The following is a 25,097-nucleotide window of genomic DNA, read 5'->3' as shown; positions in this document are numbered from 1 at the left end:
GTTAAGAATAATGCGAACGCGGAAAGCAATTCAGCATTTTCTCAGCATACAATATGGACCGCGATAGACAATTTTAAATACAAAGAAGAGGAAAAATCATTCGCACCGTATTTTCGGCATTATGAAGATTTTTTTTAATATTGACTGCAGCAACTGGTCTGATCAAAAGAAAACCAGACTTCTACTACAAAAATTGGAAACGGCTGAGCATGATAAATTCGTGGATTACATCTTGCCTCGGAAAACAGCAGATTTATCATTCAATGAGAAGGTAAATTTGTTAACAGAACTTTTCTCGCCGAAAATGTCTCTTTTCCATAAGCGTTGGAGATGTTTGAATGTGGTAAAAGACGATAATGACGATTTTGCCATCTACGCAGCTGTAGTGAACAAACACTGTTATAACTTTAAGTTGTCTGAACTAAAAGCAGACAATTTTAAATGTCTTGCGTTTTCACAAGGATTAACCTCGGGAAAAGATGCGAAAATCAGGCGCAGAGTCCTTACAAATTTAGAAAATGAACCGAACTTAACACTTCAAAAATTGACTGAGGATTGTCAAAAAGTAGAAATTATAAAAAAAGATGCAAGAAATATCGAAGCAGGCACCGCGAATATAAAAAAAGTAACTAAGAAAAAACCGTCGAAATGGCACACAGACACTAACCACCGAAACCCAGAAAAACTAAAAGCACCGAGCGCTTGTTTTAGATGTGGTGGAATACATTGGATAAGGGATTGCCCATTTTTAACAAAAAGATGCCATTTATGCAATAAGATCGGTCATTTATGCAATAAGATCGGTCATAAAAGTTCGCACTGTAGGAAAACTCAGAATAGAAGCTGTGTACGTCAAACCAGAACTAAGGACGTTGTAGATGAATATCTACGCAAATATGTAACGGTTAACATTTTCGGCAAGGCTATTAAATTCCAATTAGACAGTGGATCGGATCTTTCAATAATAAATCTCAAAAAGTGGAAAATATTACGAAAGCCGACTATGTTAAAAACTAACAGAACGGCGACGGCCGTTAATGGTAGAAAAATTCATTTTGAAAGTGAATTAATTACAAATGTCACTTTACGGAGGAAAACAAAAAAACTAAGATTGTAGTGCTAAAAGATAGTGAGACCCTGTTCGGTTCTGACAGCATGGAGAAGTTTCGTCTCTGGGATCTTCCAATATCCACATTCTGCAAGAAAATAGATACTCACCCAGCAGAAACGGAGAAACTTATAACTTGTTTTAAAAAAGAATTCACAACTGTATTTACTCCTGGCCAGGGAAGACGCACAAAAATGGCCGCAGATTTTAAGCTGAAACCTGGCACACAATCGGTGTTTAAAAAGAAACGTAATGTCCCGTTTGCTTCTCTGAACAAAATAAATCAGGAACTAGACAGATTAGAAAGCATCGGTATACTGGCTAAAATTGAATATAGTGAGTGGGCTGCTCCGGCAATTTACGTAAAGAAAAGGTCTGGGGAAATTCGCATTTGCGCCGACTTCGCGACCAGACTCAACGGGTCCTTAGAAGATTTTCACTATCCATTACCTAGTCCAGAAGAAGTGTTCATGAAATTAAACGACGCTTACCTACAGATTCTGGTAAACGACAAAAGCGCTAACCTCCTCTGTATTAACACTCATCAGGGTTTGTACAGATACGAAAGACTCGCATTTGGTGTCAAGGTGGCACCCGTAATATTCCAGCAAGTAATGGATACTATGCTGCCTGACTTGGACACCGCAATCGCATATCTTGATGACATCATAGTGAGCAAAAGCAGAGAGGAACATGAGAAACATATCAGACAAGTATTCAGTCGAATACAAGATTATGGATTTAAGATCCAAGCAGATAAATGCGAGTTCTTTTTGCAAACAATTAAATAACTGGGTCAAATAATCGATAAAGATAGCAGACGCCCAGACCCAGATAGGGCGACGGCTATTAAAGAAAACATAACTAAATTGCAGAGTTTTTTTTAGGTTTGGCAAAGGGGTTTATCCTAAATATGCACAAATTGAGCACACCACTTAATGAATTGCTGAAAAAGGATAAGGCTTGGGAGTGGACAGAAGATTGCCAGACATCATTCCAAGAAATAAAAAGAATCCTGACTTCAAAAATATTTCTAGCGCATTTCAACCCGCAGTTGGACAGAATAGTAGCTAGCGATGCTAGTCAATATGGCGTCGGGGCGTGCATGCTACATCGAATGCTGGATGGCTCGAAACAGCCTATTGCTTTTGCATCATGGACTCTTTTGCCAGCGGAAAAGAATTATTCTCAGATCGAGAAAGAGGCCCTAGGAATTATATTTGCAGTTTCAAAATTTCACCGGTTCTTACACGGAAGACATTTTTTCTACAAACTGACCATAAGCCGTTGATATCCATTTTTGGATCAAAAAAAGGACTTCCAACATCCGCTGCGAACCGACTATTAAGATGGGGAACTATTCTGCTGAACTATAATTTTACAATTCAATTTCTCCCCTCAAAACAAGTAGCCCATGCAGACAGTCCATCGAGACTGATTCCTGCCAAAATGGAACCTCTTGAAGATTCAGTAATTGCGGCACTATGTATTAATAGTGATGTAAAAATCATGATAAACAATATTATCCACGAACTGCCGGTCACACTTCAGGGAATTAAGTCAGAATCCCTAAATGACAATTTCATTCAAACCACGAAGCAGAAATTAGCCCTGGATGACACCAGTTCAGACATTTTTTTCTGGTTGTGACGAAATACTGTTATACTATATATATGAACGGGTTGTCATCCCCAAAACCCTTCAAAAAAGAATTCTCAGGGATCTTCACATCGGGCATCCAGGAATAAACAGAATGAAAAGCCTAATGATAAGTTTTGTTTATTAGCCAGCTATGGACCAAGATATTACCGACATGGTGAACAGATGCAAAGGCTGTGCTTTGGCTGCAAAAGCACCACCGATAACATATAAACTTTGGCCTAAGGCTAAACAATCATGGTCGAGGATCCACATCGATTATGCGGGACCTGTGGAGGATTTTTACTACCTGATAGTAGTTGACCCTTACTCTAAATGGCCAGAGGTACTAAGATGCAAAAAATCGACCACAGCAACAGCAACAAATTTTTTATTGGAATTGTTTGCTAGGTTTGGGGTTGTAGACTGTTTGGTTAGCAACAATGCTACACAGTTCACCTCAACAGAGTTCAGAGAATTCTGCGAGACGTATCAAGTCAAGCATATTACAACACCCAAGTACCATGCCAGAAGCAATGGCCAGGTCGAACGCTTCGTCAACACACTTAAAAGGGCATTAAAAAAGGCATCCAGTACACCGACAGAAAAGTCTCTTCAGCAATTTCTGCAGGTTTACAGAATCACGAGAAATCTGAACAAACCAGATGCGGGATCCCCAGCAGAAATTATGTTTGGACGGAAAATAAAATCCGTATTTGATAAACTGCTACCCAAACACATAGTACACAACATAACCTCTACAATGCCAACGAAACGGTTTAACAGCGGAGATAACATGTATTTTAGACATTTTAGAAATAACATTTCTTTTTGGGAACAGGGCACGATCTTACGAAGAATCGGCCATGTTACATACATCATTCAGGGCCCAAAGTTCCAACATAAGAGGTACCTGAACCAAATCAGGAAACGCTTCTACGAGGATAAGAAGAACCACCGCAGGACGGCAGTGAGGCGATTTAAACTGTGTATGACGGTTTTGACATAGACCCTCCAAAAGGGATGCCAGAACCGAGACGCTCCGGCAGAAAGAGGTGGTCTGCCCCAAAAGGAAGAAATACTGATTTTCACAACCGTGGAAATATGCTTGGGAGGGAGGTGTTGTGGGGGAATCACCCTCCAAATGGACTGTTCTATCCACTATATAAACCATAGACCTTTTGATCCCAGGTGTGGATTAAACACCAGAGCGATCCTCGCCTGCTCGGTGACGTTTACTACTCTTTTCAGTTGTAATCTTTTTATGTTGTTGTTCCAGTAATACATTGTTTAAACTCTGTTCCGTTATTCTGTTTTCTTTGTGGCTTATTGCAATCCATAGCACTACGCTATTATGTCAAAGTGCTTTGTTTCACAACCGTTTGCAAGCCATAACAAATTCAAAGACTTACATTTTTTTTCTTTTTTGTAACGTTTGTTTATATCATCTTGGATTTCTTCATTACAGCCGTTTCGTTAATGAGATGGCAATTTTATGATTTTATGTGTTCATAAAAATATCCTATCCTCATCAATTCGTCAGATGTTATTTCCATTCGATGTTACCAATAAAAAGTCCATTTTGTACATGATAAACCTGGTGTTTTCGTTTGGGGAAAAGAAATTCCATCCCCACGTTGATACTAGTCGGACATGAGTGTGTGTGTGTGTGTGTGTGTGTGTGTGTGTGTGTGCATTAATTCAGCATAAAAGTGATTATAAAATTGAATTTTTGAAACGCGTGTACACATAGAAAAATATTGCTGAGAGTTGAAATCTTTAGAGCATGATTACAAAATATAAATGATGCCATGAATTTTATATTCTACTAAATCAATATATATATATATACATATATATATATATATATACATATATATATATATATATATATATATATATATATATATATATATGTATATATATATATATATATGTGTGTGTGTGTGTGTGTGTGTGTGTGTGTGTGTGTGTGTGGACACATTTTTCCCATAGAAAGGACGTTGCGAGCCTAAGCTTCAATTTATGGTACCCTGTCAAAATTTCGCAAAAATATTGTAACGTCATGGCATTATTTCTAGCAAACTTGAAATAAAGTTGAAAAATATTTCGTGTGAATTTATTTTTATGTTATTAACTACAAAGAAAGGAGGGAGAGACACTTAGTTTAGTAGTACTCTGGAGGCACCCTTAATTATATTTAGTAGCACTCTGAGGTCGCCTGGGACTTTCTTCTCACTTATCACTTAAATAATTTCTCTTCTAGAGAAGGATAAGAAAATTGGTTTACTAGTGCTCAATATCCTAGATAGAACTATAATACAAAGTGCCTAAGAACACATTTAAATGTTAATGTCAATCTTAAACCCAGAATAAATCTAATTTCGTTCCCATCATTTTAATTGCTAGATTAGACATAAAAAATGTAATGCGACTGCAGTTATTGTGATAATTTCAAGATTGTGATGAAAATGGAAGTATAAGCATCTATTGTTTGTATGATTAAAACAATCAAGTGTCAACTATTCTACACTTGCCCTTATTGATTGTTAACTATGCTTCGCTTCCAAGTAATAATTTCTGGGGTTGAATTCGACACAATGCTGTCAAAATTCACTATTCAAAATTCGACATTGCTGCCAAAAACTCGTTAATCCAAAACTCGACGCTCTACTGTCCAAAACTCTCAACTCTAAAACACAATGTACTGCTGACAAAGCTTGCTATTCCAACATTCAAATGTAAAATCGACCCAGTCTCTGAAAAATCAGGCTTTTTATTTCAAACCGAAAGCATCTTGTCTACGCATTAGCCGACAATACCGCAAGCATATGAAAAGAAAAGGCGGCCATTTTTTTCTTCATTCTTTTTGACTGTATGAGTCTCTACAGGCTGCACAAAAATAGGTTTGTAACAATTTTTAAGGCGTTTAATCACAGAAGAGTAACTTATCTTGCCTTTGGTAGCATTTTAGGTCACAGTTTGTTATGTTAAATTGTGCAATGTGGGAAGATAACCAATTTTCCGAATAACGGTCACCGATCGAGAGAAACAAAATTCTGATGCTAAACTTAAGCAACCAATAAGTCTCATTTCGTTGAGATCGTTTTATATGTTCGATTGGATATAAAAAATATAAATTGTTATAAAATTAATCGAACTTTCAAACATGAAAATAAAGTTTATTTCTAAAGAGTAGTTATCATCTTCAATTACCCACGTAAGTATATGATTATAATTATTAGAATTAAATTTATTATAAAGATTGGTAATAAATTAAGTTTGTCAGTTAAATTCCCAAGATGTGAACTTACTAATTCATATTCGACAAATGCGGTTTGTTTGATGTTTATACAGAGTAGAATCTTTTTAATAATGGAAAATCGAACATGATTTACAAATAAACATTTTTATTAAGCAAAAAAGATGTTGCATTTGAAAAGGCAATGTTAAAAACGTACATAAATGTTGGTATAGTGCAGAATAAGACGTAAAAGTGAAAAACAATTAATTGGATGAAAGATAAGTATTTAATGATAATAATGATTAGTAGTTGTGAGACGAGTTCTTGTTATGAATGTTTTACAGGAAGAAACTAGAGATTGGTGTCGAGTCGAGCACCTCCAATGAAAATAACAGTAAGCTAGAGAAATACGAACAACGACTCTTCTGTGAGAGGGGGGGTGTAGAAAAACACAGATTATCCCACTAGATTGTGAAGTCGATTTTGTCAAGAGTGCTCTGGTGTGGGAGTGTAGAGAACAGAAGAAATTATCTTCCACTAGATTAAGAAGTTGATTTGTACTCTGTCAAGTAAAGAAAAAGTATTCTGAGTGGAAACTCCCCAGATGTGACAGCAGCACTCCATCTTAGGACGTATCTGATTTAAAAGTTTCAGTTAGGATGAATGAGAGGTGCAATACAAGTAGACCATCAGCCGACTCCTCATCTACAGGATTATGGCCTCAGGAAAGCTCACCAGAGATGAGTGTAGCGTCTCTTTCCATGTGTGACATGGCACTACAATCATCCCGATATTATACAACTGTTAATGGAGCAGCCGCTCTAAGTGCTACCAAAGAGTTAGGGCTCCTGTACTATCAGTTGGAAACAGAGCTAAGAACTGTCAATCCGGTACCCTCATTCTATCAGACAAAAGTCAGTCCAATCCAACTGCACTGGCATATATGGCACTCAAGCACCCTCACAGTGTCCAGTTTATGGGGATAGGATGTGGCGGTAGCGAAAAAACAGCGGTCATTGCCCTAGTCAGGAAACAAGGTCGACCACTGGGTAATTCTGTTGAGTTCCTGTGAGAGCACCTCTGTGCCTGGCTAATAGGCAAAGAAGGAGTATGAAGTAATTTGTTTGAGTCACCAGCTCTAGGAAGGTTGTCGTCCAGTACTGAAGATCTGACTTTTGTTCTTATTCTTATAAAATCATTTTAATAATAGAAAATATTTCAAGCATAATTTACAAATAAACATTTTTTTTTTAATAAATTAGAGAAGTTATGCTTGGGAAGGCAATGTTAAAAATATAAATAAACGTTGTTAGAAATAACATAGATAGGTCCTGAACTGTCATCTTATCTTCAGCCTCTGCCCCATCGACGAAATGTTGCATCCTTCTGCCTGTTCTACAAGTACTTTAACGGTAAATGCTCTGACGAACTGCAAAGACTTATACCACTTCGACGTAAATACCCCCGACAAACTCAACAAGCAGCTAAATCCTACCTCTTCACAATAGAGATCCCTACATGCAAGAGAGCTTTCTACTCGAGTAGTTTCTTCCCCAGAACCGCTAGACTTTGGAATTCCCTTCTGGGTCTCTGCTTCCCTAACTGTACTGACATGCAGAAGTTCAAGTGTAACGTGAACCGACATCTTGCTGTCCAACTCCCTACGTAGTACCCCTGTAGCTTATGTTCCTGATAGTAGTCTCCTACATCAAAGTGGCAACGTGCCTTGTTTGGGGTGAAAATGTACACCCCCCCCCTCAAAATAAGCCAAAAAGTGAAAGTGTAAAAGGTTCAGAGAGGATAAACAAAAAAACAAATTCTTCCAACAAAAAAGTCTCATAACATCTTAGGATACTGGAAAGTACATACCGTAATATTTATCCAAGAAAATTGAAATCGTGTATAAAGACCACGGAAATCCTGATATTGTCTAAGAAGCTCCACTGGAGGCTGAGATCCATAAGTGTCCAACTTTGGCATATTCATATCATCAACGAATATAATCAGACGTTTTCCTTTTGGTGCACCTTGAAAGACAAAACAGTGAAAACATGAGTTAATGCAGCATCATTGTTGAATCTGGAGTATTCAGGTCTGCACCGATTCAATGCCACAAAATAAGTAACTAATGTCACAATTTGACTTGTAAAGCTTATCAAGGTTCTTGTATTCAACAAATCATTATAATTAGTGTGATGAAAATCATTTGTCAATATCACCTATTTTAATCATTTATTAGAAGTACTCAATTGGTTAATATTTAAGAAGTAATAATATTTAATACGTTTATTATTCATTTTAAATCTAAACCCCTTCTATTATATAAATCTCACCTGTCTGTATAAATGTATGTATGTATGTATGTTTGTATGTCTGCCTAAAACTTTTGACAGAGGAGACAGATTTCCATGAGATCGGTGTGGTACTCGATCCTTCGCACGACAAATATAAAAAATTGGCTAAAAACATAAATTCCTTCACCCTCAACTGGGCACTTTTCTACAGGGAGGGTTCGCTTTTTTCGCCGATATTTTCGAAAGTCATCCCCTCTTTTTGATTGACTAACCTTAATTTAAACCTTTGCCACTTCTGGTTTAGCGATGGGCGCAACGGCAAAGACGTCACGTTTTTTTTCATGTTCTTTTCCTCATTCGCAATACGGGTTCAAGCCTTTTTTTTTTGCTCAACACACACCTCCAAACATCCGGACAACGCCGGGCACCCAGGCTAGTTTAATATAAAATATTTAATGCATTCAATAACACAGACCCTTCCTGCATACAATTTATAGCTGAACATGCCAACGCTTCTGACTCACTCTTACTTCTCGATATCAACCCCAACATCACTGAGAACCGAGTTATACATTCTAAATTCTATAGAAAACCAACATGCAGAAAACGGTTTATCTATATATCTGTAAAAGTGAGAATGTGTGTATGTGTGAGGACAATTCTCAACCTATATACTCAACGAATTTTTGATCTACAGACTTGAAATTTGGTATATAGGGAATTCAAATATGGGGAAAACGTTTTAATCGGTTTTCAGCCGGAAAAAAATTCTGCTAAAATGTCGAAATTAAAAAAAATTGGTACGTGAGGGTTATGTGATTTTTATTTATTTGTCAACTGTTTCCAGAATGCGCATGCGTGAATCGTTCACGTTATAGATTACTTTTGTTAAAAGTAAGTAGGTTTGAAAATATTTTTTAAACCGTGTCAAGCTGGCCTAATGGTTATCGTACTTGATTTACTGTCTAGGTTTTGTTTTCGATCTCTGCTCAAGTATTTTTTCTATACTTAAAAGAATTGAACTGTTTAGAAAAAACATAACACTCACATGCACATGTCTCAGTTTCTTTCCGTTTTGTTTTTTACTATATTAGGTACAATATAACAATCAGTAGAAGATTGGCTCTAATAATAATAATAAATGCGAAATATACATAAATTAAATATCACATTTATGCAACGTTGGGCAGCCTGCTACTACTCTATAAATCTACTTTATGCCTTAAAGCTAAATTAGGATATGCAGACACCGAGATTACTTGTATCATTCAAGCACGGTAGTGTTTTTGAATATATGGTTAAGTGGCAGTTTTAGTCATTTAAAACTGCTTTAAAGCTTCATCGCTCACTCATTTTTCGACCAAACAATTATTATGGTTTACAGATCACCTTCTCAGCATATTGTGAAAAATAAATGTCAATTTTCGTTCAGTAAAACAAAAGGTATGATGAACTCACTGGTGTTCAAAATCGTAAAAAACGTAAGGAGGTGAGCGACGTTTTTTTTATGACTGGTTTCCATAGCAACCACGTCTCTTCAGCTACCAATTCACCGCTCTCGCGAAAAGAGAAGTAATAAGTGAAACAGAGAGAATGAAAGGGAGATAATTGGGGGTATTTTATTGAAAGCAGACGAGTGCCGTACATTGTTATTACATATGTTTATGTTATGTTTAGGGGGGCAAAAAAATAAGACTGAAATTAAATAAAAAACAAGTGAATTTACTAGAAGCCTGGAAAAATCATGGAGTACAATAGAAAAATGTGAGCATGAAAAGTAATATGGTTAAGTTTAAACAGGGAAAAGAAAAGGACAAGATATTCTAGTAAAAATATTATAAAATTATAACTTAAAATATTGCAGCATTAACAATTTTTAAAAAATTCAATTTAACATTATATAATCAATTCTTAATGCTGCAATATTTTAAGTTATAAATTTATTATATTTTTTACTAGAATATCTTGTCCTTTTCTTTTCCAGTTTCAACAACTAGTCCTTTACTTTTCCATGTTTAAGCTTAACCATATTACTTTTCATGCTCGCATTTTTCTATTGTAATACAAAATATAATTGGTGATAAAATATCACTTTTTTTCAATACCCACTTCCTGAAAATCCCTGTCCTTACTGATAAAATAATTTCTGTCATTTGTAAAGCAATACATAAAGAAAGTTTAGACGTTGAGGTAACATTTATTTTAAGAACAAAATAATTACAACCACGCCTCAGAATCCTACTCTCTGACCTACTGCCCTATTTTCAACACAGCTCTGTGTTACTGCACACGTACAGCTTACAATCTACTACATGCTAAGTGCAATAGTTTCTATATAGGAAGATATACAAGATCTTTGCACCAGCATATTAAAGAATATGTGAAAACTCGCATATCCTTTTTCCACAAACACATCATCTGATGTTGTAACACAGAACAGAATATCTTCTTTTTTTTTTTTTTTTTTTTTTACACAGTGATCACCACCTATCAAGGCCCGGAAGCCACTCAGTTCTACTGTCCAGAACATTGGCAACTTCAGAATTTCAGAAGCTATTCTTATTTCCAGACATAAACATAAGACTAATAACAGGCTAGGATTGAATATTCCCTGTATTGTATAATCTAGTTTTTGAGTTAAAGGTTAGGTTCACAACAACTAAGACGGCCTTGGACACTTTAATAGTTATAAAAGAGATTTCAGTTCACAATTCTTCAAAATAATCCAAAAAATATTGCGGTGAAAATCTTAAGTTTCGTTACTAACACGTATCTTCTAACAGCCCCGTATATTTAACATTTTTTCATCACCCTCTTCATTATTAAAGGTTGCAACCATGTTTCTTCAAGCAATTATGTTATGAAAGTCGTTCAATAAGTAATATCCATCACCCACTCCCAGTTGTCTAATCTAGCTGAAATTTTGCATGTGCAATGATTTATATCTCTATGGGTTATGTGGTAAATTACAGTTCTGAACTAATTGCAATTTCTGATTTACAGGTGTTTGAATTGAGTAAGGTGTGAAATATTGAGCATCACACAGTGATTTTTTTTTTGTATTTGAAAAGACACACACAACAAGAGACTTTGGATAAAATAAAATAATGTAATGATGCTCCATAATATGACCTTGCAAACCGCTGGCGTTGTGAATTCAAACATGGCCGGAAATCTGTGAAAATATCTTTCAGACCTGGTCACCTCTCTTCTGCCATTGATGAAGCATCTGTCAGTTAAGATGAGACTTGCCATTTTGAAAGATCGATAAATAACCAAACAGATCGAGATTAGTACAAGGTCTGTGGAAACTATCATTCATGACGATTTCCACATGCATAAAGTGTCTGCCAGATGGATTTCCAGAAGCGAGAATGTGTCGAATACTCAAGAATGAATTTGGAGATTTGCCAAGAAGATGAGTCAAAGTTTTTTTCAAAAATTGATTACACAAGATGAAACCAGGGTCTATCACTATGATCCAAAGATCAAAAGTTCAATCAATGCAATGGAAGCAACTAGAACTCATCACTTCCTAAAACGGATGCAGCCCTCTGCTGGCAAGGTCATGCTCACAGTCTTCTGCAACCAAGACGAAGTAGTGATGACAGATAACCTGGCAAAAGGTACCACAAAAACAGGAATTTATTTTGCTTCATTTTCAAGGAAATCAAAAGAAGCTATCAAAATCAAGAAGCGAAGCAAGATCGGCAAAGGTATCCTTCTCCTGCAAGACAACGCTTGGTTCCATAACAAACTTGTTGTCAGATCAGAAGGACAAGCATGTGGCTATGAAATCCTTCCCCATTCTCCCTACTTTCCTGACCTTTCACCTCTTCCCAGCCATGAAGTTGTTTTTGAAAGGAAAGCATTTTCCAGATGATGCAGGTTTGATTTCCGAAGTGATGTCGTGGTTGAGGGATCAACTTGGAATGTTCTACACAAAACTGTCTTAAAAGCTACATTAAACGATGGGAGAAATGTGTAACATTGGGTTAGGGTTAGGGTTAGGGTTAGGGTTAGGGCTATGTGGAGAAAAAATAATAATTGCTCCAAGTTTCGCTGCTCTACTGATATGATAAGTGGGCCAGAAGCTTATTAACAATCCCTCATACTTTTCATGGCAGGGTTTTTCAGTGAAGCTGACAGGAGTTACAGACCCTTTTAGACCTATCATAACAAAGGTTATTTTAGAGATTTCCTTCTCCTAGATTAGTTGCCCTATGAAAGCTGGTTAGTCTAGTTTATACTTAGACTAATATGAACGTATCAGTCTGATCAGTGATTATTTCAGAACACAACAGGGTCATTAGCAATTTTGTGGAATTCTATAATGGCCGCCATTCAAACTGATGGCTTGTACATATACATTAAACTGGATTTTGTGTCAGATATGGCCCTCGTGGGGAGGCAGGTAAATACATAAGAATCTTTTCTACTCTACTATTTAATCTATATTTGGATGGCGGATAGATGGATTCATACCTTTCCCAATAGTAATAGTGAAAGAACTCAACATACAATAGAATAAAAACCAACCAAATGTATCTTTTTTCTTTTTTTCCAGTTTGGCCTCGATCATCTCCTGTGTGCGGACACTGCTAGTTTGGGCAGAAAAGTTCAGGAAAAGTGGAACATAATTCTTCTTATCTGCAATACTAGTCAGGATCCTGTTGGCTATCATTGACTAAAACAAAAAAACAAAAAAACAAGAAAAAGATGCCAAGATAAATAGAAAGTCATACCAATAGTATTATGTACGAACAATACACAGTAAAAAAACATACAATACAAAATAAGTGTTGACAATAGGAACAGTAAAACTGGGCACTCGATTTTCTCTCTAAAATAAAACTTCTGTTTAGAGTTAGATTTTCTTTTTCTTTTTCAATCGGATATTGCGGACGCTTTATCAAGACTCGTGGATATGCAAACTAACTCCGCAAATATACCCCGTGAATCAAGTGCAGGAGAGATTCAAATAATTGCATTCAAAGGGGCGGTTAAACTTCTAAAAAAGATTTCTATGTTGGAATGTATGAGATAGCAAGTGAATATCTGGCATCTGGTAGGATGCCCCATCCACAGCTTGAACAAAATGATACAAAAATTGTAGAAAAAAAAAGCTAAAGCGGATTCAATTATTTCAACATAATCTATGGAACGAGAAATTATTATTATCAACCGTTCAGATTAGAATTTTTATAGTCAACATTCATTTGGATATGAGGAGAACAGTTACTTTAAGAATTAGGAATTGAGAAAAACATGCAGTTGAATTTTTGATGAGAGAGAACGTTAGAACTGAGATTTGTTATGTAGATTGCGGTGTTATTTAAGAGGAATATTAAAAAAAAATTTCCTTACAGGATTACAGAAATTATACAATATATAACAGAGATTATTATGATCGAAATATTGATTAAAGCTATGATTATGAATATTGTAATGAATAATCACATTTCAACTTTTAATATTTTTTTTTACGAATGTATATTGCAAACTGGATTCTTGTAAAAGTCCGATAGGGCTGGAGCGGAAATTTATGTAAACCGCCGGAATATGCCGGGCGCTGGTTAAGTTGATCAGCCAATCAGAATGCGACAACAAACGCGATTAGCCTATAAGAAGCCTAGAAGATGGCTTTTGATCAACTGGAAGACAAGGAAAAAAAAACTATTTTTTATTTTACTATGCTGGACAAGTTAACGCAGACCCTAGAACAAGTCGTAGAGTATTGTCAACAGAAACAACTGATTACATCTGAAATGAGGTGCAAGAACATGCTATTGCAGATTGGAGGAACGATCCCTAACTCTAAACCCTAAACTTAACCCCGAACCCGAACTCGAACTCTAAACCCTACTCTCCACTCCACCCAAAAATTAGTTTTTAATCACGCAAAAAAAAAATTGTTTCTACTTATGTACACAAAAAATTAAAAATATATTTATTCATAAAACTTCCAGTAGATTTTTGTTATATTTTATTTTATTGCTTTTTATTTTTTTTTTTAAATTGGAATTCGTATACAATGAATGTTGTAATATTTTATTTTCTTGCTTTTTTATTTATTTATTTTTTAATTGTAATTCGTATCCAATGAATGTTTTATTTTCTATTTCCTAGCGTTTTTAAGATTTTCTCAGCGGCGCTTGACATATTCCAGCAGTTTACGTCAGGTGCTGGGCAAACTTGAGTGGCATTTACAGAAATCCGGTTCATAATATGCACTAGAATTATAATATTTTTTAATTATATGTACAGAGTGTTTGAAAAATCACTAGCTCCGATATTATCTATAAAAGATTCTCTTTATATGCTGCTTTGTAATATGATAGAAGTTCATTACTAATTTCCTTTGCAATCTTTAAAAAAAAAATTTTTTTATTACATTTTCACCTCAAACAAGGCGCATTGCCACTTTGGTGTAGGGGGCTACTATCAGGGACAGCAACTACTGGGGCGCTATGTTGGGATTTGGGCAGCAAGATGTCGGTTCACGTTGCACTTGAACTTCTGCATGTCAGTACAGTTGGGGAAGCAGGAACTTGGAATGGAATTCCAGAGTCTAGCGGTTCTGGGGAAGAAACTACTGGAGTAGAAAGATCTTTAGCATCTAGGGATCTCTACTGTGTGGGGGTGGGATTTAGCTGCGTGTCGGGTTTGTCGAGGGTGTCTACATCGTGGGGGAACAAGTGTCTGCAGTTCGTCAGAGCATTCACCATTAAAGTATTTGTAGAACAGGCAGAGGGATGCAACGTTTCGTCGATGGGACAGAGGCTGAAGCTTAGATGCCAGTTCAGGGCCTATCAGATTGGCGACTCTTTTTTGAACCTTGTCTAGGAGCGAGAGACTAGCAGCAGATGCACCAGCCCAAATGTGACAACAATACTCCATACATGGGCGAATGGTGGCCTTGTAAAGGTACAGGATACTTTTAGGTGTCAGTAGTTTTCTAGCATGGTAGAGAGAGCCTACCTTTTTCGCAGCGGCCCTGGCAATGTTTTCAATATAATTGTTCCAACTCATGTTTCCTGTGAACATTAGGCCAAGTAGTTTGAAAGATGTACTCTCGGACAGGGAGTCACTGGCTATTGCTATTGGTGGTAGAGAAGGTTTCTTATAATTATTGAAGGAAAACAGTTTAGTCTTGGCAACATTGAATGTGACCATCCATTTATGTCCCCATTCCACTACAGATTGGAGGTCATCCTCTAGTGTTTTTGCCATTTCTTTAGATATGTGTTCATTTGTTTTCCTGTCATACCTGTTATAGAGTGTAGTGTCATCAGCATATATACCCATCTCAGAGGCAGTTTTGTCGGGGAAGTCATTAATAAATATTAGGAACAATAGAGGTCCAAGGATAGACCCCTGAGGCACTCCCGCATTTATATCCCACTGTTTAGACGTACGACCGTCGAGGACAACCTGTAAGTGCTGTCGAGCGTGGCGCAATGATAAGTATTATAAGTATTATCTATCTCTTTCTCTCCATAGTCTTCCGTTTGGGATCATATTTATTTATCTGTACGTGGTCTGTTGTATCTGAAATAAGAGTTGGTTTGGTTGTTTTGCTTTACGGTATACCAACCCTGATCAGGTTATTTGATGCCACATCCGGTCATTTTGGTAAATGTTTTTATGCTTCAAGTTCTTTTATTTTTATATTCATCGTGTTTGATTGTTTTGTAGAAGAAAATTGTTGCTTTTATTTTTGGTTTTGCAGAACATAATTGAGTTTTACAAAGAGGAAAAAAGAAAAACAGACAATAACATCAATATTTGGTGCATTTAAGACAGGAAGCTGATACCTTAAGATAATCTAATAACCTGAAATGACAAATGATGAAAAAATGCGGAAATAATGCACAGAGAAGAAGGCACATAAGACAATGATGAAATGGGGTATTGTTGCCACATCCGGGATAGTGCAGCTGTCACTAGTCTCTTATTCTTAAACAAGGTCCGGAAAAGTCTCAAATCTAATAGGTCCTGCACTATCGGCCAAGCTTCAATCTCTATCACATCACCACAATATCGCATCTCCTTGCCTGTTTTACAAATACTTTAATGTAATATGCTCTGATGAATTCATAACACGTGTGTTTCTTTGATGTACATACTCCCAACTAACCCGACAAGCAGCAAAATTCCATCTCTTCAGTTGAAGAGGGTACATAAGACAGTGATGAAAGATGTACTTGTTATCAAAATAAAAATTGACATCACTCCTTTTCACTGACGCCGTAATTTGCACCACCTCTTAACTTCAATGTGTTCTCTCAGCTCCAAGTTATACATCACGCATAAACGTCGCATGTGTGCACGGCTTATCTTCCTTAAAACGAACTCCAACATTCTTCAAACGGATTGATTTTATGCAATCCAAGCTGATCTAATTTGTATACAAATGGCGAGAATTCGCTTTGGTCTTCGCGCTACCGTTGAACATAAAATCAACTGCGTGTTGCCATTGTTTGTTTTCTATTATTCAGCAAATGAACCCCACAAGACATGCAGACACGTGGATGTTTTTGAGATAAAAAGTAATTTTTGTACGCATTACAATTTTATCCATACTTTTAAATAGTGACAATACAGAAATTGTCTTTTGTAAAGCTAATTGTATTTGTGGCTTAATTTAAAGACAAATATATATATTTATAAAAGTGAGAATGTGCGTGTGAAGACAATTCTCATTCTATACACTCAACAAACTTTATATCTACAGGCTTGAAATTTGGCATATAGGGTATTCAGACATGTGAAAAACTTTGTAATTGGTTTTCATCCGGAAAAAAAGGGCTGCTAAGGGGGTCAAAATTGAAACATTGGTATTTGGGGGCGCATCGGATGATTTTTTATCTATTTTCAAACTCTTTTGCGACTGCGCATGTGTGAATCTTTCGCATGACAGCTTTCTTATGTAAAGAATAAGTAGGTTTGAAAACACTTTTTAAAGTGTGGCAAGTTAGCCTAGTTGTTATCGTTCTTGCCTCGCTGTCTTTAGGTTTTGGTTTCAATCTCAGCTCGAGTATTTTTTTATTTTACTTACAAGAAGTGAAATGCTTAGAAAAATATAAAACTTGCATGCACATGTTTTAGCTCCTTTCCGTTTTTTACTTCATTTTTTAAAAGGAATTTAATACTACAATATTTCTGTTTATTATTAAACTATTAACAACTATTACGTTACGATATCAAATTTACACACATATTAAGAATGACCTTCTAAATGATTTGTTGCATTTCGTTTTCTTTTCTTTTTTTTAAATTTTAACACAAATATTTCACTGTTTCATCTAGGATTGTAACAATAAAATTACTTTTGTAAACAGAACCCTATTCTCATAGCAAAAGGGAGATTACTATGCAATTTTATTACTATGTAAAAGCCCTGGTGCCTGGATGTAACTGTTTAATTCATCTGCTAGTTATCGATAAAATAGGTTCATTTAACTTTGGAAATAAAACAAAGGCATTTGATTAAAAATGCAGACATGGTCTCTTAAGATGTTGGCATGAATTGTCATGTCAAAGGAATTCCTTAACTTCTTTGTGTATAGACAACATTCTAAAGAAGACCAAGAAATGTTTTTCGGCTTCAGCCAATCAAAATTAAGTGTTTCATGATTGGTTGAAAAGAATTGCTTTGCGTAGTCAACTGATGCGATTTTTGGAATACAAGGGAGAAGGTAATTCATTGTCACTATAGACAAAGAGAAATTATTATTTTAGAAGAGTACTTGCCATATGTTTACATGATAGATCCAAGAGGATTTGAACTCGATTTGCTGATTCCACAGTTCACACCCACAAGCATGACTCCACTTGCACCCCTTATCCACACCTAGTATGGGTGTCAAGGTTTCATGAACCAGCCACAGTTGATAAGACAAGGTAAGTACTTTTTTGTAAATGAACCAATGCGTTTTGAACCTCTAAAAATCAATGAATTTTAATGAAATTTATTCAACAAATTATAGTAGCATGGAAACCCGCCATTGTCCGGGATTGAATGAGAAACCCTATTTCAACCATTTTCCCTGTCTATAATATCATAATACATTTTTTATTTTGTACATTTTATAAAATTCAATTTTCAAGATGAGGTGCAATGATGTACCACGCATTGATGGGAGGCTGGAGTGTAAGTACAATAATATTTATTCAAATAAATTTTACTAAATTCATCATCTTAGAAAAATGGTTGCCAGCATTAAATCATCAAAACCTTCAATCTATGGTCACCCCCCCCCCGCAAAACATTCACAACAAACACTCTTCTATCTACAACCATTGTCAACAATTTCCCTTACTCTTTATCTATGCCTAAAACTAAATGCAAAATTCCATAAGCAAAGGTTCTTTCCGAGAACTATCCATCTTTGGAACACAATACTGCAGATCTACTTCCCGGCTGATTATAACATGGTTGTTTTCATGTCCAACGTAAACAAATTCTTGTAATGCCGTCCTTTAAAATAATCAAATTCTGTCCAATTTACACCGTTATCCAGTCATCATGGTCTTATCTAACCGGCCACCAACACTCATTAACCCTTATCCTCGAGTGGCCTATAAGTCTTGGTACGTGGTGAATCCCTAGCAAAACCAAAATATCTCAGTGTATTTCTGCTTTAAGAAATGAACTATTCTTACTGTACAGAAATAAAATAAATAAAGGAAAACATTTTGTCTCTTTTTTATGTTTAGGTTTAACTACTTTACAAAAGACAAGAATGGGGTTGAACTTTAACCTCACTTACTTTTCCGACACCAGTGCTACCAGTGAAAAGAACTGAATGTTCGACATCGAGTAATCTCTGCAGAAGGTATCCGAAACGTACAGTGTCAACTGAAGGAACAAACACTTCCATAAATGGAATATCTTTGTCATAGACAAAGTGCGGCAAGATCATTTTCCAGGATTCTAAACAACCTGAGGAAAAGTTCATATAGACACTCCACAAGTCTCCAGAATTTGGCATCTGAAAAAATAAAACATAGAAAAAAGTTTCTGAATTTTTAAGATGAAGATTGGTTGTGTGTATTATTTGGATTCTTCGGACTATTGTTCTCATCTTATAAAAATTATAGACAGTGAGGAACGGTGGAGAGTAAGAAAACTTAAAGAAGCAGCTGGTCGACAATCAATTAGTAATTAGCCCTAGTATATAATTTAACACAATATGAGAATCGTTAATTATAAATAATAGATGATATATACAGTAATAAGTAAACAATAATATATATACAGGATGGAACGATAAAAAAGAAAAGACAACATGATTCCATTTCCGTTTGATGAAAACCGGTTTTCTTTATTTGTTGAAGACTATCTACTAGTTGGCCAGTTGTGTACAAATCCCAAGAGTGATAGGAGCCTTCTATCATGTCTGAAAGTAACACAATGTTCAATGGATGAGATTGGAGATGCGCTGCTGTACAACTCATGTTCTCTACCGATCCAAGTTATGACAACAGGACCATTGCCAGTACCCTCAAAATGCATCACTAGATTGACACGAATAACAGGGACGTGCCTAGCGTGATAAAAAAGTTTCCGGCCAGGATTATGCCTTTAATGTGGTTTCAAATGAGGGCCACATCACGCCATCTCACATCTTCTAAGTCGACTTGAAAGTTAACACCAAGATGTACCTGGATGTGCTGAAGAGGTGTGGTGATCACTGGTGCAAACAGGTGGCCGATGGCAGACCCTGAGTGTGGCAGCAAACCTCAGTGCTGGCACACAAGTCCAAAGAAACCCAGGCTTGGCTTCAAAAAGAGTGCTACGACTTCGTACTCTTCTCTCACTGCCCTTCCCCCCTCCCTTGATCTAAACACGCTGGACTGCTCTGTTTGGTCATACGTCGAAAACATCACCAACATGACCTCCCACAACACCAAAGCCAGCCTGATCGCTGCCATCTGCTGAGTTTAGTGTTTCCCATTTCAGTCCTAGTTTGATGATGCACTGTCTGAAAGTTCCTCAGCTCAACGAGTATACTTAAAAGTGTTGCCAATATCTATTAGAGGCGATTTTCTCTCAAGCTTTTGCTCCTAAATTTTGAGGAATTTCACATCCTTAAATATAGAAAAACAACAAGAAAAGTCCAATGCCAATAAGGAACCTTGAGAGGTTATCTTTTCTTTTAAACTAACTGTATTTAACCGATGTTAGCTGAGTGGGGAAACAATGCCTGGGTTTAGAGAAAAAGTAATTGAAAAAGGTTTAATGTAAACAAATACTTAGCGAGTTGCCAAGGTAGCAAAATAAATAAATAACAACGTTTCAAAGCTAATGTCGTTGACAGCAGCAGCAGCAGCAGCAACTCATGAAGTCGATCCTAACCAATACTGATGACGGCTGAAAGCCTTTTTGCTCTTTTATAACCAACCAAATTATGCCCTTTCTATCCATTGTTTTCAATCCTCTCATAGTATTTTTCATTATCCAAGTGATCATTTCATTAACTTTTATCCTTGAGTTGTATTTGGCCTTGGTAAGTGGAAATAAAACATCTAAAAAAGAAAAGTTGGTGCTCATTGATCTTAGTTAGTCTTGCACTTGAAGATTAGATTAAAACTGCACCTTGTAAACATTCACAGAAAGAACTCGTCTATTCACCAACCACTACAAAGAACTTTCCTTTTTCTTCTTTTATATTACTAAAATCAAATTAATTTATAGAAATGCTCTTTGATTTACCAACCGTGGAACGCAATACCATAGGACTGCTTCCCTGATGACCACAACATAGTCGTCTTCAAGCTGTATGTAAACAAATAGTTGGCAAGCTGTCTTCTTCAGTAACCAAATTCTTCCCTTTCCACCCATTGTTTCCAATCCTCTCATAATACTGCTCATCATACAAATGATGATTTCAGTAACTTTTATCCTTGAATGGCGTTTGGCCTTTATAAGTGGTAACTGATTGATATAAAATACAACATCTAAAAAAAGAAAATGGATGTTCATCGATATCAGTTAACCTTGCATTTGAAGAATAGATTAAAAGGGCAACTTAAAAAATTAGGGCAGCCAACCATAAACTTTGTGTTTCTTTGCTTTAATGAACTAAAATGATTTTAATTTTATGATATTTTAATGGCCTTTTTTTTTAACGTCTTTAAAGGATGTTATTTTGAAATTACATATTTTTTTAATCTTATGATATTTTAATGGCCTTTTTTTCAACGTCTTCAAAGGATGTTATTTTGAAATGATATATTTTTTAATTTTATGATATTTTAATGGCCTTTTTTTTTCAACGTCTTTAAAGGATGTTATTTTGAAATGATATATCTTTGCATCATCTATGTGATTCATGCTGCAAAATATACGATATTACATGAATTTGTCCATCATTGGTTTACTTACGCGTTTCAAGTCTTCTAGGGATTCTTCAACTAACATAAGATGGTGATTATAGACATTGTAAAGAATTCATTGAAGATGAATTGCTGTTCATAGCAGGCGAATAGCATGTTCATATCTTTCATAATAGTATCAGTGTAATTGGACAGAACAGATTTGATAAAATTCTTAGTCGACATTAATAAATATTATGACACATTTTCTGATAAACGATCTTAGTTTTTTTTTATCTGGCAAATTACTTACCTTAGCACATGGGTTTTTGTCAAATAAATTCCTTGCAAAAGACTCAAAACTGTCCCAACATGATTCAATGATATTTCCTCCAATTGCCCAGATATAGCAAAACATAAATGCTGTACAAATGATTGGATGAAGAACGGTGGCGTTCAAATTAAAATTCACATTATCTTCGCAGGGTGAAAACAGCAAAGATTCCAACAGTTTGCAGAGAGTGGTCACTTTAGCAATGTCCACCTAAAAAAAAAAAAAAAAAAAATTACAAAACGGGAAATTATTTTGCAGACTTGGTAATCAATAGAGGTGACGATGGATAAGTGGTTAACAACATCGACTAACAACCTGGGTGTGCCTAGTTCGAATCCAGTTCGTTCCACAGTTTAACACTTTAACTTCGGATACTGGCAACCTTCATGTGATTCCTTTCGTAAGTACCCAATGTCTTTCTAGAAAGAAGTCAAACCAGAATGATATCGGGGAAACCAATGCCAAACAATAGAATTTCCTGATACATACAAAATTAATGAATGGAGTGATCAATAATTATAGTATTTAATTTTATTTAAATTTTTAAGATTAAATATAATAAGGACGTATGAAATTGGTCTCATCCAAATGTCTTAAAATAACAAACAAGTTTGGAATGAATTTGTCACTTTTTGAAAAGAAAAAGAGTCATATTCTGTAACATAAGCCTTACATGTCAACACTCAGGACCCACACGTTGTATACAGATAGTCGAAAGGTAACAAAGACAAGTAAAAACTCAGCACCCCTTTTTTCAGTTGAAACAATAGACATTTATTTACAGGTACTTACCAGAATAATGCCTTGTCGCCTGTTAAAAAGTCTTCTTGTACTCCAAAGTGCTTAACAAAACTCTACTATATCGACCACATGGTACTCTGTCTTTGTCCAATCATGTTTAGGATGCGTCTTTTGCTGTCGCTCTCGACCCATGTGTGTAACACGTCTATCGCTGTCCTCGCTAACCTCAAGTATCAACATTTTTCTTTTTTATAATATTTTTCTTTCTTTCTTCCTCACCGTGACGTCACCTCGAACACAGCTCGGTATTTGCATATGTCGGCTGTTGCTGCTGCTGCTGCTGCTGCCATATGTGTGTCCATACTCAGGACCCACATGTTATATGCAGACAGTTGAAAGGAAACAAGGACAAGGAAAAAACTCGATACCTTTTCTTTCAGTTGAAACAAAAGATATTTATTTACAGGTATTTTCCAAAATAACACCTTGTCTCTGCCATGTCAAGCACATTGTACTCTTTCTTTGTCCAGCCATGTTTAGGACACGTCTTTCCTTGTCACTCTCAGCCCACGTGTGTAACACGCCTATCTCTGTCCTCTCTAACCTCAAAGATCCACGTTTTTCTTTTTTTTATAATATTTTTTCCTTCTTCCTCGCCGTGACGTGACCTCGAACACGGATCGGTATTTGCATACGTTGGCTGTTTCTGCTGCTGATGCCACACGCGCGTTTGCACTCTGTTACAAAAATTGATGCATTCACACAATTTAAAGTGCATACTTAGAGGATCTTTTACCGAATTCAGCTATTAAATCATGTAAAACAGTATATGTTTAACATCATTTTATTTGGTTCTGTTCAACAGCGATGAATCCAGGATAAAGTCAATGGGATACATGCCCCGCCCCTCTTCGCTGTCAAGCTTCCTTAATTTCTTGAGAAGAAATGCCACTTATTTTTGTATACTTAGTTTGCCGTTTGCAATTTGTGAAAATGCAATATTTTACTACCATGCACATTCTAAGCATATATATTATGCAAATTTGTCAATGAACGAACGTAATTCTGATATTGAAGCAACAATAAAAGAATGGAGACAGACTAATAAGCATGTAAGAGAAAAGGAAACAGATAAAAAGTGGGGTAGAGAGAGAGAGAGAGAGAGAGAGAGAGAGAGAGAGAGAGAGAGGGGGTGGGTCATTTCAACAAACAATTTGAGGAAGTAAGACTCAGACTCGTAGTGTCTTGTAAAAGCAGACCAAGTAAAAATCAAGTTTGTCCTGAAATAGACTAGCTGCAATCATATGTTTTCCCTTGTAATTGCTGATTTTATTTCTTCTTGTACGAATATCTCAAAAAATATAAACGTAACTCAATTAACCTATTATTAATACTAAATTCTAAATCATTAAAAAACAAAAAGTACGAGGGGCATTATAAAAGTAACGGCTGCAATTTTTTTATATTCTCAATGGATCAGGGAGGATTGCATTATTATGATGATTGAACTTATGCACTCATGACCAGAAAGTTTCATCCCTCTGTTGCAGATATTAATGGTGTGAGATTCTAATAAAGCAATCTCTGTCATGGACGTACGTCACAAGCAGAGATGCGTTATTGAATTCTTGGCAAAATTGCATTGAAAATGGTGACGACCACGTAGAACAATAAATTCTGAAGCACAAAAAGTCGCTTGTTTTACTGGTATCACTCCCATCTTCGTAGCTCTTAAACTTTTTGAGTTAAAAGAAATAGGAGGCTTTACTTTTGGAACAACCATCATATTATGTTTCTACATGTTCAGATGCTGATTGATGAATCTTATTATTTAGATTATTCAGACTACTGTTCTCATCTTCAATGTTATTTTTATGCGTTTTATCATCTATAATATAAATCTCACCTGTCTGTTTAAATGTATGTATGTATGTATGTATGTATGTATGTGTGTGTGTATGTATGTATGTATGTATGTATGTATGTATGTATGCCTAAAACTTTCGACAAAGGCGACGGATTTTCACGAGGTCATTATCATTTTTAAGCTCAACGTCTCGGACGACAAATATCGAAAAATTGGCCCAAAACATTAATTCCTTTACCCTCAACTGGGCAGTTTTCTACAAGGAGGGGTCGATTTTTTCGCCAATATTTTCGAAAGTCATCCCCTCTTTTCGATTGACTAGCCTTAATTAAATCAAAATTTAATTGGCCAAATTAAATCATGTAAAACAGTATATGTCTAACGTCATTTTATTTGGTTCTATTCAACAGAGATGAATCCAGGATAAAGTCAATGGGATACATGCCCCGCCCCTCTTCGCTGTCAAGCTTCCTTAATTTCTTGAGAAGAAATGCCACTTATTTTTGTATACTTAGTTTGCCGTTTGCAATTTGTGAAAATGCAATATT

The 25,097-nt window shown here is 35.9% G+C and overlaps 1 protein-coding gene across 1 annotated transcript in view; it reads right to left on the bottom strand.

Annotated features, from left to right (window-relative positions):
- LOC145245776 (dynein axonemal heavy chain 6-like) overlaps positions 1-25,097 on the bottom strand; it is a 265,159-nt gene that overhangs the window by 161,803 nt on the left and 78,259 nt on the right. Inside the window, exons 25-28 of the mRNA XM_080107390.1 lie at positions 21,921-22,151; positions 19,060-19,281; positions 12,824-12,971; positions 7,860-8,017 (exon numbers count right to left, since the gene is read on the bottom strand). Coding sequence (XP_079963516.1) covers positions 7,860-8,017; positions 12,824-12,971; positions 19,060-19,281; positions 21,921-22,151 — 759 coding nt within the window. The remainder of the gene's footprint in view (positions 1-7,859; positions 8,018-12,823; positions 12,972-19,059; positions 19,282-21,920; positions 22,152-25,097) is intronic.

Source organism: Euprymna scolopes, chromosome 23 (genome assembly GCF_053919585.1).
Source record: "Euprymna scolopes isolate OS-2025 chromosome 23, ASM5391958v1, whole genome shotgun sequence".
Taxonomy (NCBI): Eukaryota; Metazoa; Mollusca; class Cephalopoda; order Sepiida; family Sepiolidae; genus Euprymna; species Euprymna scolopes.
The sequence above is the reverse complement of the archived record's forward strand: the minus strand, read 5'-3'. Positions and strand labels throughout refer to the sequence as shown.